Source organism: Pseudopipra pipra, chromosome 6, assembly GCF_036250125.1.
Source record: "Pseudopipra pipra isolate bDixPip1 chromosome 6, bDixPip1.hap1, whole genome shotgun sequence".
Taxonomy (NCBI): domain Eukaryota; kingdom Metazoa; phylum Chordata; class Aves; order Passeriformes; family Pipridae; genus Pseudopipra; species Pseudopipra pipra.
The window spans coordinates 18,103,607-18,118,776 of record NC_087554.1 but is presented as its reverse complement, the minus strand read 5'-3'; the positions used below and the strand labels follow the sequence as shown (position 1 = coordinate 18,118,776).

General features: G+C 38.1%; 1 protein-coding gene across 4 annotated transcripts in view; it reads left to right on the top strand.

The window, feature by feature from the left end:
* AP2A2 (adaptor related protein complex 2 subunit alpha 2) overlaps window positions 1-15,170 on the top strand; it is a 45,435-nt gene that overhangs the window by 5,034 nt on the left and 25,231 nt on the right. For all 4 annotated transcript variants that reach the window (XM_064657613.1, XM_064657616.1, XM_064657614.1 and 1 more), the window contains exon 2: window positions 8,136-8,204. In XM_064657613.1, the coding sequence (XP_064513683.1) occupies window positions 8,136-8,204 (69 nt within the window). The remainder of the gene's footprint in view (window positions 1-8,135; window positions 8,205-15,170) is intronic.

Genomic DNA, 15,170 nt, shown 5'->3' with positions numbered 1-15,170 from the left:
ACTTTTATTATTTCTGCAGACAGTCAATGACTTTACTTGTATTCTTAGATTACTTATCTCATTGAAAGAATTTGAAGGCAAGGCATCTTGCTTGCCCTCCTCTTTCTCTTGCAGGGCTATGGAAGCTCATCTAATATGGGTGGTTTCTGGCCTGAAAAAACAATCCTAAGTGCTGCTTAGAGCTATAATAAGCACTAAGTCTTGCATCACTTGCTACTATTTGCAGGAGAGTGATTTAAGGAAAACACAATTAGCCTGAGATTAGTCTGAGGAGGATGTCTAAAACAAAACTAGTGTTCTGCCCATGGCTTCTCTGTCTTGACTTTCTTCTAGTCATTTCATGGAACTCTGACTGAGTGGGCTGGTTGGGTGGTTAGTTTTTTTTTGTTTGTTAGTTTGTGAGTTTTTTGGTTTATTTTAGTTTTTTTGTTTGTTTGGGGTTTTTTTACACTTGAGTTTGTGCATGTTTGACTAAAGGGAGAATAGTCAAAGAAGATAGTTAATGGATGAGAGGTAGTGAAGAGCTAGAATTTTTCATGTGATATCCAACCTCTCCATTAGATACACTGGAAAATATGATATCTACTTAATTTGAAGTCCTTTGGATAAAGGCTGCACATGAGGACTGATAAGAGGAAATTAAGGACTACTGCAGAGACTATTACGTATCTGCATCAATTAATGAGGTAAAAAAGGATTTTTAAGGCCAATGAAACAGTAGTTTAGAAGTGATAGCTAAACTAGGAGTCTTTGGATAAGCTTCAAACTGTTCATCTATATGAGCATGAACTAAAGTGGAAGAGAATCCCCAGTGACCTGTAATAACTCAGTGCAAATACTACCTTGCCCTGTTGAAGGGAGTGTGACTGTACAGTGTGAAAAGACTGATCAAGGAAATGACTCCTTAGGTGCTGCTCAGTCAAAGAAGGAGGAAGAGCTGCTTTATATAGAAGCCTAACCCTGCACCTACTGTTTGCACATCTTCTTGGCTCAAAGCTTTTACTGATAGTCAATGTCCTTTTGTCAACTAAACTGCTAAATGGATGTTCTGTGTGTCATAAAGTCATTCAGATATGAACTTCTAGTAAGCTTTCAATTCTTTTGGGGAAAGATCTGGTCTTAATTTAGACCCTATTACCTATTTACTCCACAAACTCTGGTAACGTTTTTCTTAACTTGTGGTGCCTCGTTAGATGCTCACCATGGCTGTTTCTTGCAATTTAATACATCTGTATTTGGAAGCTACTTTCGTGCTCTTATTTTCCTTCTCTTATGAGGACAAGGAGTTAATGGATTAGTGGATTACAGTAAAGCCTGTGACTCCCTGCTGTTTCATGAGAAGTGTTGTTACAGGGGTAAATCTCCAGCAGCATACTGGACGAAGAAATCAGTTCTGTGGATAGTAGAATATTAGAAAATGCACTGAACTTTACAGAGTTCCTAAATATGATCAGTAGATCACTGATCTCTGTCTTTGGGTATCTAATCACAGCAGGATGTCTGAAGACATGACTATCTTCAACTGCCTTTGTGCCATTCATGATCTTCAACATGGCAGACAGGCACTTCTTTCTTCTGATCAAACAGATCTTATGAAAGGACAGCACTCATGTTTTCATTCATATTAACAGGATGTTAATATGTCATTAAGCAAAAAGCTTCTTGTTCTGCAGCCTTGAACAGGTCAATTTGTGAAGAAAAGTGAAGCCATAGTAACATTTTGTCAAGGTACAATATTTTATAGTAGTCCCTTTGGGTTAGTTGTGCAATGAGTTTGTAAACAATAGCACCAGCATACTCAGGTGGAGCTGGACCTTGCATCTCTCTTGTAGTACTGCAGATAATTTAACCAAATGAAGAAATTTGTGCAGACAGACTCATAATGTGAGGGCAGGCATACAGCAAACACACCACTCTAATGTATTGCTATGCAACCTGCCTGCCTTCCTTTTGGCCCTCTTCCCTGCTGTGCTAAAGAGCCAGCTGAGAGACTGGGAGAGCCAGACAATGGATTTGGTGTTTTTACTTCATGAAGATCATAATCTGCATAGCAAACGGCTAATCTGTACTCTAGAGCTATAACATGAGTATCTGTCCCACTGGCAGGTAAAAGTAGTGGTTTAATTTATTGATATGAGATAAAAGTACTTTGAAAGCTCTTTCACAAAGGCAAGAATGGAGACACTGCTTACTTTTACATGAATATTTTCCTATATAAGTATTTCTGCTATTTTTACTGTAGAGACTCTAGTGTTTGTTTTGATTTTGCCTCTTTCTTCCAGTTTCTTTCTCTGTTCTCTGACAGCAGGGTTCAAGAATGCAGTGTAGTCAGCATCATGCTTGCAGGCTGTTTTAGCAGTAGGAAAAGCAAGTGGATAATCTGGTTGCTTTATGTCAACTAAAGTGTGTTTGGATGGTGAATGTGGTGAACTTGCTTTATACCTGGTCATGTCTTCTGCCAGCATTATCACTTCTAGCAAAGCTGATATGACTTACCCTTTGGATAAACCACTCTTGCCTTCTGATGTTTGGCTCCCCAACTGACTTGCAGCAATACAAGGCAGTAGCAGGAATGTGTATGCCAGGAGGAGAGCAGCACTTTAGGAACAGCCTGTAGTTGTCTCTTAAGAAGTATAGCCTTGAATCAAACTGGTTCTGATACTGTGTCAGCATTTTGCTGAAGAGAAGCTAGTAGCAGTTTGTTGGTGCTGTCTCTCCCATAGAACTGGCCAATCAGCTTGGATACTCTTAGTGTAGAGGCTAATGAAAACATAACAAAAGAAAAATTCTTATGTTTGGAAAATAATGACTTGCAGCTCTCAAGGAAGGTGTCTAACAACGTCTTTGAAATTGGGAATTAATCTTTTGTGTAAGAACTGTGTTCTTGCCAAGGAGATGTTCTTAGCCACTAACAAGTTTAGAGAATTTCCTGCTCTTAACCATGGCAGTATTTGTATTACTCTCTCCTAAACAGAACAGTAGACTTGTCCTCTCTGCAAGCCCTGTTTAGTAATTGAATGTGAACAGTCATGTTATATTAGTGGTAGTGCCACAGATAGTCACTGACACTACTGCTGTCCTTCAGAAAGTGTGACAGAATTGTGACAGGCTTTTTCTTGTGCTAATAGAGCCTCCTACCCAACATGCTTTATAGTTGTTCATGCCAATAATGGCACATCTATAATCATGGATTGTCAGATGGCCACAGGGCAGGTAAGGCTAAGAGGTAACATGGTGCAGCAGTTCTGACCTGTACATACATTCAAAACAAATGAATTATTGGGTGGGCTCAATTACACTGGTGGCTGACTCTAAGCAGATTGGAGCCAGATGAGTACTGGGAACATTAAACTTTTGTGAAGTGATTTTTTCTGTTGCTTCAACTGTGGTCAGTATGCCCATGTCTCAAAACCTTGCCTGCAGAAATCTACTCTGCTTGGTATTTGTATAGGTGCTGAAAGAAAAAGTGCTTCTCTGTTCCTTTGGGAAATAAATGTGTAGACTTCCTCAGAAATATATCAGACTCTAAGTGGTTTGTGTGAAAGTTAAGAACTTGTAGCAGTTCTGGGCAGCACAGATGTGCTCTGTACCTGAAACATGGCTTAGGCAGTCTGCAGTTAGTGTAGCAACAAGCTAATCCTGATGGAGCAGGTTACTAAGTGAGCCACAAGCAGTCTACTAATTTTCACCTTGAAGCACTTGCTTAATCTTGCAGCCCTACTGCCAAGTTAGGGTATGTCAGATGTTCTTTTCAAAGGAATGGACCCAACAAACCACTTTCCTGTAACTTATTTTCTCCTTCTTTAGATTGTAATGCAAAAGCTCCGAACTGAGGTATGGAGCTGTTATTTATGCAGTACTGAAATGCTGACTGTAGCCTGGATTACTAGGACATGCAAGAATAGTAATTGGTTCTCTGATGAGCTGCATGACTTTTGATGTTCCCTACTCTATCTTTGTTAAACAAGATGGTAATTAAAGATAATAGTGCTCTGCAGACTAAATTTACCTTGCCTAGTGAACGCAGTAGGCAGCATGGTGGAGTCTGAAGCCTGACAAACTGCCAAGTATGAAGTAATCACTCCTAAGCACCTTGGACAATGTTTTGCCTGGGTATCTGTGTGCTCGGGTGCTCATCTTGGGAAAGACTCACAGCACTCCTGTACTAGGGCTATAAGGCTGTAAACGGTGGGTGTCTTTTCGGCAAAGTAGCAAGCCAAAACTTATTGGCTTGCATTCACTGCTTTTAATAACTTGTTATGGATATTTAATCATAGTCTTGTTAAGCTGGTAGAAGTCTGAATAAGTGAAAGTTAGAAGGAAGTGGCCTGAACTCATATGGAACATAATCTTCTTGTGCTCTGGCTTAAATTCCATCCTACCCTTCAGTCTGTATACATGACATGACCTTTATTAAAGCCTCTCCAAGTTAAATGGCGTGACTACAGAACATTTTGTTGGTGTACAGCTCTGAGAATTTCATGAAAGTGGGAGCTGTGTAACAGCCTGGAAGTGTGGTGGAACAATTGCCTTTGCAAGTTCTGAAATGTAAATCTCTAGTTCTGCAGCACAGCATTCCTTCAGCTGTCATCCCTAGTAGCCTGTCTTCCTTTTTCACTGTCCTTAAGGCTACTTAAGTGTTTCTAGTGATGATAAAAATGAAATATGCATGTAGAAATTATTCAGTGAGTGTTACCATAGTTGAGTAATGTGATGAAAACTTCTCAATTAATTAAAGATATTTCCTTTAACTGTGCCCTCCCTCCCCCAAGCAGTCGGACAGAAGATCTAGCTAAAAATTGGTCCTTGGTTTATGATACTCTTATTTTCTTTTTTCCTGTACAGCTGAAGCTACCTGCTACTGTGAGATTTTGGGTTGCTTTGTCATCTTCTAATGTAAGCAGTCAATCAAGTTGGAGTAAGGTTACCCTTCAGTATAACCGCTGGAGTTAAGGATATTTGGTTTTAACTACTTCAGCCTGGTTTTAACTCATAAGTTATCCTAAGCATTGTTATGTGATTGTCCTCAGTGACGTTTAATGCTTGGTGTGCTGATGCTGTTCTCTAAAACTTCACTTTCAGGCATGTATAGATTGTAATCAATAATAAGGTGACAACTTAATTGTTCATTGTGATTTCCAATATATGAAGTTAAACTTTTATCACCAGCTAGTTGCTATGCTATTTATGCTTGGTCAAGGTCTGAATGAGATCATACATTGCCTTCAAAATAGAACAGCCTGGAGGAATTATTTGAAACAGGCTTTTGTTCATATGCTAAGCGAGTATTTAAATTTGGAGAATAAACCTTCAGATGTGAATTTGCTGTTTAATGTGGATGTTCCTGTCATCTCACTGCTACAGCATGGGGGTGGGATTTTCATGTTTGTGTTGCTGAGGCTGCAGACTATTTCTACCAAAGGTGCTGACTTCACAAATTCCTGAAGTATTTTAGTCAGGCTTTGCTTAATGCTCTGTTGCTGCTTAGGACAAAAAGAACCCAGGTTCTAGCAGTAACTGGTAATCTGTGAACATAGCAGGTAGATAATGCTGCTTGAAAGGTTTGCTGAGAGGTTTTGGTGATTAAAAAAAAAAAAGACGGTCTTGATTTCATCTTGGGATAAGAAAAGCTAGTTGATCTATATTTTTGTTCCCCTTTCCTCCATTTTTAACATCTGTGATCATTGCCACACTTGTTGAGGTTAGAGAAACAATTGTTAATAATTCAAAGTAAATATTGCAATTCACTTTTGTTACAAACATAAGCTAAAGATATAGAGCAAGGACCTAGCTTCCAATCCTACTCAGGTTAGCAATATCTGAGACTGAGGTCTATATTCTCTGCCCTGTTAATCTAAATGAAGTACAAAATCTCTAGACTCAGTGGTAATGTCTTAATGAGCTCTTCCCTTGGTAGAAGAGAAAATAAATTATTAGCTTTCGAAATTAAAATTTTCAGCAGGAGCAGATGAATGGCTGAAAATAAAGGAAGTGTTTTCAAGTCTTAAGAAATAGGTTGCAAAACTGGAGGATTGTTTATTTACATAAACAGTTGCACCCTTTTGGTATGTTAATGTGGCTCCCTGTTCTCAGAGTGTGGACCCCGGAGCAAAGGACTTGTTTCAGTCTGGTAATGAACTCCTAATGCTGGCAAGTGCCTTAGAAGCAAACACTTAAGTATCTGCTGTGTGCACAGTACAAATAATCTAATCCAGTTAAAACAAATCTAAAATCTATAATAGAAGACACTTCAGGTCTTAGATTGTATGAGCTGCTGCTCATTTATACAATAGTGTTGCTGTTTTAAACCTTGCACTTCAGTCTTTTGAGCAGTGCCCCTTATAAAACACTGTTGTAGAATGGAAAAATTCAATTTGAAGCAAATATGTAGGGTCTGTAGCTATTTTGTTAAAATGACTAGGCAAACTGTAATAGTTGCTTCTATTTTGGGCCTAACATGTCTGTATTCCTGTGGCCATTATTACAGGCATATTAATATAAACCAGCTCTCTCCATCTTATGCCAGAGTTGGTTTCAGAAGTGCTGATTTTTTTTTTTAATCTAAATCAATAAATTACAAAATCTGGATTTGTTTGTACTTGGCAAGGGATTCTCTTATACTTTAAATATTTTGCTATTAACCTATCCTAAGGCACTTGTTTCCTTGAGTTACTTTATCACCTTTCATCAGGCCTGCTGTTAGATCATCTTTGGAATCGTAAAGGGAAGATTAACAGTCACACAGTGACACAGGAGTTTGGGCATTTGAGTTGTTTCTGTGGAAGAAAGGGATGAGATTGAAGGTATTTCAGATGCTGGTCATGATCTGCTCTTCAAGCCTTGTCCCATAACCTGCTTGCCCTGATGTGGCTGTAATTGTGATTGGAGTGGTGGTGGGGGGAAAGTGTGGTGTGAACACAGACATGTGATCCCCACTGCTCATGATGTTGGACCTTAGGGCTAGGAAGTGTTTATTCATAACCTTGTAGCCAAATACGTATGATGAAGAGAGAAGGAGGCTGTCATTTTCTGCAGCTAGTTGATGTTTTTAGAACACCTGAAACTCCTTGAAACTTTCGGAAAATGGACAAAGTTTTAGACTTCTTGAAAGTTTGAGTAGGTACAGGTCTGAATTTACACCAGAACTAAATGGCCAGTTCTGCAATGCTGAAGTGCACTTCATTTGCTTCCTTCAAATGTCAAGCAACTGAGTATAATGCCTGAGTTGGCTGTTTTACCCTTCCGTGCTCACTCATGTAGGATATAATGGACCCAGACCTCTGTAGAATCTCAGTCACTAAACACTTAAATACTAAAGAGTAATAAGCTGCTTTGGTTTTGGCAGTGCAAATATTACTTGAATAAGTTTGAATTATCAAAATTTAAGTTGCAGCTATTTCTCTGAATATCTAACTTGAATTGGCACTAGAAATCCCAATACCTATTCTTGGAATCAAAAGTTGATATGAAATACTGATGGTCCTGAGAAGTGTAAGCTTGTAAAGTAGATTTTAGATAATTCTGGTTTTCAAATTACTTTCATGAGGTATATAGAAAGTCTGAGCTTATGTATGTATCCTGGCTGCGTGAGGTGTCTTTTGAGTCTGGGCTACTTGTGAGTTTACTGCTTTTCCTCTTCAGTCTGTTAGGAATGTTTTTAAAGCTGTTGAACTGAATGACCATTCAATGGAGAAACAGTAAATTGGCTTGTCCTGAAGGTGAGGAATAACACAAGCTGCTTGTTTATAAGATTCTGCTTAGAAGACTATTTCCTTCTGAGCTCTGTCAGCTTAGTAATTACATTGAATGTAAAATTTGTTTTTTTCTTGGTAGTTTCAGGAATAGAAAAACTGAAGTGTTTGTGGAAGTCAGTAGCAGAGGCATCTCAGGTTATATGCAAGTGATACTGTCTGAAGTCTGCAAAGCTTCTTGAAACAGGGAGATTCTTAGAGCTTCTCAAATTCCCCTATAAAGTGATGCTTAAGTTACCTTTGTTTGCCTTTAGTTCCAGTACTGGAAAGAGAGAGTAATATGATGTTTGTATGTTCACACAGCATGGTTGGCCAAAAAGAAGTTTAGGGTGGCAGAGGGCTGTCCAAAGCACTGTGTCCTGATATGTGTTCTTTTCTTTTCAGGCAAAAGTAAAGAAGCAGAGATAAAGAGGATAAATAAGGAACTAGCAAACATTCGGTCAAAATTTAAAGGTAAGTGACTTGATCATACTAAACTATACATATTTCCATATGACATTCTTTTAGGAGGTTTTGTTTTTACATGTTTGGACTTCTTTTGTCAACTGCTGACTCAAGCAAAATGCTAGAGCAGTGTGTTAGAATAACTGTTGAAAATATTCTCTTAACTACAGAACATTCTGACAGACCTGTGATTCTTGGCCATAACAAAAGGAAACTCCTTCCTATATCAAAGAATTGGGCTAGTGTTCACAAACTATTTCTAATACTTTGCCTCCCAACCGTGTGACTACTCAGTCTGTTGGCTTCCAGGAGACTGTGAGGATGTGAATAATTTAAGATATGTGGGTGGATGTGATTATTTCCAGTAAAACAGAATCTGTTTAAACTTCTCTTCCTTCCTCTGTCTTCTGCCCTGATCCCTTTATGGAAGTAGTGGGTTAGGCTGTCTTCTAGCAGAATTAAGATTAAAATGTGTAGTTGATGAAGCTATACATCTTCACAACAAGCAACAGCAGTACAAATTATTCATATGAAAGAAAGGATATGCAGTAACTAATTCCAAAATGCAGCAATTCATTTTTAAATGGTACAAGGTAAAACTCATCTCTTAGCTGTATTCAAGTTGTGTATGTGGTTTCAAATTTTAAAGATTCTGAGGGGTAGTTGAGGTGCTTTTAAGTGGAGTTCCAGCAGTAGTGGCTGTGGCAAGTTCTGGTTAAATAGATATGAGGCTATGTGTGCAGTTAGATAAGGCAGGGCAGCATGGAGGTCATATATGTGGCTTTAGAGTTTGCTGTATTTGTATTAAACTCATTTACCTTAGGTAGCTATCCTGACTTAGACTAGCATATCTCTTTGGAATACTCAGTGCATTAACAAATAACTTTCCTGAGCTCCATGTGATCTGTTGCTACCTTTTAAGTGGTATGTCACTTAAAGGCATGTGAGGACCTGTAAAAACACAAGTGTCAACAACAGCTTAGGAGGGGAAAGTTAACCACAGTGCAAGGCATTCAAGAAAGGTTAAGAAATTCTTCTGAATTAGGAGCCATAACATACTTCTGTGCTAACATTTTTATCTTAGAAATTTCAGCATACTTTATGCAGATTGGTGACTTCAGTCATAGGGTAACTAATGAAATTGCAACAGCTATTTTTTCTAGATTAAATAAGAAAAGGAGCTTTCATTTAGCTACCTCTTTCTGATGTCACATTGTTTTTTAATTTCTTTTCATTGCAAAACTTTCATATAACACTGATGTTTTGCCAGAAGTAGCAGGCAACATTGTCTGTTGTATGGACTTACTCTTCATTTACCCATTCCAAGTCTAAAACTTTTTTTGTCCATTTTCCAGTCACAGTGACCACTTGTGTCTCTTTTCCAGTGACCAGTAGATACTGCCTTCATGTGCAAAGTATGCATGCACACTGAGCAGTTAGGATGTAGTTCAAGGGTCTACTAGGAACCTGCATAGAAGAGTAACATCTGTTTTGTTTTCATTCCAGCTGTATGATCAAAGTGGATCCTCTTATTGCCTAGTAAATTTAAGCATAAAGGTGTAACTTTTAAATAAAACAGTTTAATCTCCAGGCAAAATCTGTATTAGACAAATTAAAGATATGATTTAAAGATATTTTTCAGATAAAGAGGCTGAGTTTAATTAAAAATTGTTTAGGAATTTCTGTATCATAAGAATTTAATCAAAGTTTCATGTTAGTTTATCTTTCAACCAATTTCATTAAGTTGATTAATCTGGAAGATACTGCACAAAGACTGCTTGTTTTCTCTTGGTCTTTGTTTTTAAAACTACTTGCTGTCAGATAGCAAGATTATTGGTTATGAGCTGTTGCTGAAATTCATTTCCACACCTAAATTCTTTACTTAGCTGTTCAAACAGGACAGGTTTTTTATAAAGATATATTAACAGTTACTCCACCTATGCCCTTGCATCATCAAGGACACCTAGAGGTGAATGCCTAGCTGGAAGCTTTGCTGCAGTCACACTAACACAGAAATCTAGTTCTTTCAGCAACTTAACTTTAGGCTATACTACTTATTCTATCTTGATTTGATTAATAGGCAAACTTCAGTTTGTTTGTAAAACCTAACCAAATTTTCACTGGAGGTTTTCATCAGCATAAGTCTTCAGTTAGCAGTGAAGGTCTGAAAATTTCAAAAGGCATAAAAAAAGAAAGCTACTGAAGCTCCTTTTGCTGCCTACTGTATGTTCAAGTGTGCTTAAAGCATGAACATCTGTCAGACCTGCTCTCTTCACTGCTAGAGTTAAATCTGCTGGTGTAAAGGAATGCAATGGAATTGCAGACAAATTTGTAGTGGTTAAGGCTGTCTAATTACTGACTTGCAGGGTAGTCCAGTTTTTAGTGTTTGACTGTGATCAAATCTATTAAATAATCCACTTTAGGTAGCAGCAGTTGGATCTCACTTGCTGCCCAACTGCTTATGTTTTCACCTGATGTGAAAAGCTTTATTCTTCAAGATGAAATAGGGAAGCTATATTGAAACCTTTAATCCATGTGAAAGCTAAGTATTCTAGAAAAAATGATGATTTACACATTTTGAGTAACACAAGTGAAACTGCCTTTGGGTCCATCTGCACCCTCTAACTTTTGTGAACGTACAAGTGGGAAAAAAATGAACCTGTGAATTGTTTGGGTACCAGAGCAGTCAATGCAGCCTTTAAAGTTAATGCTAATTATATTTATGCCTTCCAAGTGCACTTACTGGTAAAGTGCAGTAAATCCTGCATGGGGATTACAGAATGAACACTGACACACAGTTCAGTGTTTTGTCAAGGCCAGTTATCCTGAGTCTTGCCCTGTGAAGAGTCTATGAATGTATATTCAGAAGGCTGCTAGTGTCACCTCTGGTGAATGGCTGCCTTACCCATGGTAGAGCTTGTCTCCACTGTTTTTTTTCTGTGAATGTCTTTATAAATGCAGCAGTATGAGCCACTGTATTTCTAGCTTTAAGAAAGCTTGGCAGGATGAAACTATAAGTGAAATGAATTCTGTCAGAATAGCAAGTTTTGCAAAGTATTTTGTGACTTAAGTACAAAAATAGTTAAAAGTACATGAGCAGTGAATTCTTCTCTGCTTACTCATGAAGCAAGGGAGAAATGATCATAGGAGTCTCTGGCTGTGCAGAACCTCTGATCAAGCAATGATCAGAGAATGGAGGTGCTTTCAGCAAAGTAGTGTGATAACTTTAACCTGCATACCTGGTGTAGCATCCTTTAAGAATTATTTAAATAGTTTTGAAAAAGTATCAGTATAAGCTCATTTAGTAGCGTGAGTGAAAGATGACTAAACCTTCACATAGCTGATCTTCATTATGGTTACTTTATTACTAATTCTCTATGGATTTTGGGTGGAAAATCTTACTTAAGGCAGTAACTCGATGTAGCCTGAACAAAACCAAAACCATAAATGTCACAACTTGGAAGAAGCTGAGTTTAGACAGCTTGTTGTGTAACTGCCTTAAAAGTGTGAGAAGCTGATAGCTTTGTATCTCTTTGCTGCAGAAGTCCCACATGGACCTGGGGTTATTCCTTGCAGAAGGGCTATATAAAAATAAAGAAATCTTCATATGCATTTTATTATTGGTTTAACCCAGTTTCTTTTAATGTAGCTCTGACTTTAAAAAATGTTTTTAAACAATTTGGATTAAGAGAAATGTGTGATTGTGAACTTAAAATGGAGTCCCCTGTCAAACAGTTATGGTGAATGCTGGTGTCCTGGGTTACTGGCCCTGCCTGGCCAAAGATGCAGCTGTTGGAGTGACTACATTGCTGAAACCAGGGAAGGGTCTGAGTAAGAAGCAAGACCTCCTGACATAGATAAGTTTCTTTCTTGACAGCATAAGAGACTGGTGTATCTCTGGATCTCTGCATGCTTCAGCACACTGTTGTAGTATCTGGACCCACATCCCATGTAACTTGCAAGATATTCTTATACTGTTACGGAAAAGGCTGAGTATTTCTGCTTTTGTTCTATTGTGCAAGTAGCTGTCAAGCCTCTTACCTGCCTTATATTTGGGTAACCTGTTATTTAAAATACCCTTGTATTTAACAGGCTGGGATAAGGCTATGCATCTCTGGAAAAGCAATACTTTTCCTGAACTGATGGAACATATACCATGGCTTTGGATTCTAATCTAGCTTCTGTGCGCCAAGCTCAGCAGGAATTTAGAATCTCTGTACTCAAGGTGACTTTGTCTCTTGTTGATGCATGAGGAAGCTCCATTGCTGAGGTCAGTGTGTCCTTGACAGTTGCTTTAAATGCTTCTGCATTAACTGAGATAAGAATGTAAGAGAGAGAAACGACACCAGTGTGATAAAGCAGAAGTTGTAGAAGTTAAATGTGAAGCAGAGAAATGCTATTCCTTTTGTTTTATGTATTCAGACTGTAAGCTGATTTTGCTCCCATGTTTGAGCCAAACTGGAATTCTGACTGTCAGAGTAGTAGTTGCTTTGTGAGTGAAAAAATAACCAGTTTATTAAATTGTATCACTTTGATCTCTCAGACTAGACTTTGTGTATTTATGAAACAGCCCACAAATCTATAAGCTGTTTCTGCAGGCGAAGGAACTTTGTTGTCTGCTTGATTCAGACTTTTTTCCTTATCTGGCATTAGAATTTAATTTTGTTCTGGTTGCTGTTTGTGTTACAAATGTGGCTGCTAGATTTCAGACATGCTAGTGTATCTTCATTTTGGCTCGTGCAAAAGTGCTCCAATGTCAGTTGTTAATCTCTGGTTTTTGGTTGTTTTGGTTGGGGTTTTTTGTTACTTCAGCTGACTTGTTTTTCCGTATTCAAGCAAGTCTTCTCTGTTGTCCCAAAATACGTGGTAACTCTTTGGAGGAAGTTAAGATAAGCCTCTAAGTACCTGTTTTAAGCAGAAACTGTGTAAGAGTAAATTGCTTTCCTGACAGGCTGTGAAAGCATAGTCTTTGTATTTAAGATGGATTTGGTTAATCACAGTCTTCTGATCATCTAAGAGATGTATGAAGACAATCAGACAGTAAAATAATAGTGTCTTCACTGACAAACTGAATTGTTGAAAGTAAAATCAGGCTTCAACTATGACCTGAGTTGTAAGGCTGCTCTAGTACTACTCTGTTCTAGTGGCAGTAGTAGTATGGTAATTAGGTAGTAGTTTATTAATTTGTATGGGTTGTCTGCCACAAATACTCAGTGTTTGATGTAGAAGGCTTGGACTGTCACTCTTACAGAAGTACAGATCTTGTCTCAAAGTGTAGCTACGCTCATAAAAAGTAAATTCACTTAGCCTCTGAGCTAGGGGTGGCCTTCTGATACAGTATATCCTTGGATTGCTGCCAGCTGCCTGACCAGGAGTCAGTGTCAGCCTAGGAAGGAAGCACACCGAATGCAAAGAAACAGTGTTGTCCATTCTGTTTTGCACAGGCCATTGCTGTGGTTTTAAAAGCTACGTTTTTAAGGTAGCAATCAGCCATCTGAAAGCTAGTGAGATTTGACTTGTCAGGCTTCCTTATCTTCTACCCCCCCAGCAAACATCCCAACTGCTTTCTTGACTGTGCCCCAGACTGGTTTTTAACTATACTGAGTTAGATTCAAAAGCAGATGCTGGTTTTTAATTTGTGGTCCAAATAATTCTCATAAGATTTTTGTACCTTCTTTCCTCCTTTTTGGAGGCCCGTGTGAAAGATTTGTATGAGCCATGAAAACCAAAAGTTGTGTGACAGTGCTAGGGAGGTGATGCACAGAAATGTGGAAGTAGTAATTATTTCTTAATAGTACTATTTGTTGATCAGCTGTTAATAATTTCTTTCTTAAAAAAATGACTAATAAACCTTTCAGGGAAAGCAAGTAGTCTTTGAAATGCCCACTGTGCTCAAAACCTGCTGACGTGTTGTGAATGCTTCCTGTTTCTGCTGACTTGATTTGCAGTACTTGCAAATGTTCCTGAAAGCGTTTGAAAATGAGCTGAGTTAAAAGAAATGATTGTGTATTGCAATAAAGATAACAGAACATGTGACATTTCCTTCTGCTCTTGTTCGGATGTTTGCTTGAGGTTGGGGGAAGCTGTACTATTTTAGCACATACTTAAGCAATGAGACTGGTTATTAATGTTTAAAATAGAACCTTTATAACTCTATGTAAATGATACACAGGAGGGAGAGGAATAGTTAAAATTTCAATAAAAATCTGAATCACAGACTTCTTCAAAACACAGTTGGAGTTAGACAATTACTGTGAGGTCTTTGACTGCACTGCTCATTTTTCAAATTGCTCGGATAAGTAAATAATAAAATTTTAAAAGAGACTATTCTGTTATTGCTGGGAACTAATAACACTTTGAAGAGCTCTAGTAATTATTTGGCTTAGTTCATAAGCTTGCATGTTATTGAGAACTGTCACACTGCCTTCAGTGCTGTATACAAGGGAGAGAAGGTTTTGAAGCAGTCAGTGTACTATTTTTTCTGTTATCTGAATAGTTGTCTCAGGTACTGATTTTACAATATTGTTCTTTGATACCACATGGTGTAGAAGGAAGCTGCTTTTTAGTCAAGTGGTGCTTGAGTTTTGAATTTAATTGCCTGGCATAGCTTCCATCAAAAATTCTTCAAATATCCTAAGATCCAAAGACCTTCCTAATCTGAGCTCTTAAAATACTGTTGTCTTGGAATGATATAATACTTTAAATAGCTGTGTCCTAAAACTAAAAGGAATTTCCAAACTATGACAAATAGTTGGTTGTGAAAGTTGATGTGGTTCATACTTTCATCTGCTGATGTTCTTCATTAAGCAATTGGGTTGTAGTATTCTGTATGCCTGCTTCTCTTCTGGTCTCACAAAGTCAACACCAGAGTAATTTGAGAAGCTAAGAGATTGAGTTTTATACTTGTGACTTCTGTATGTTGCTGGTGCATTGTACACTAATGGGAAGCTGCTGTTCAACCTCTCGGCCTGCTGG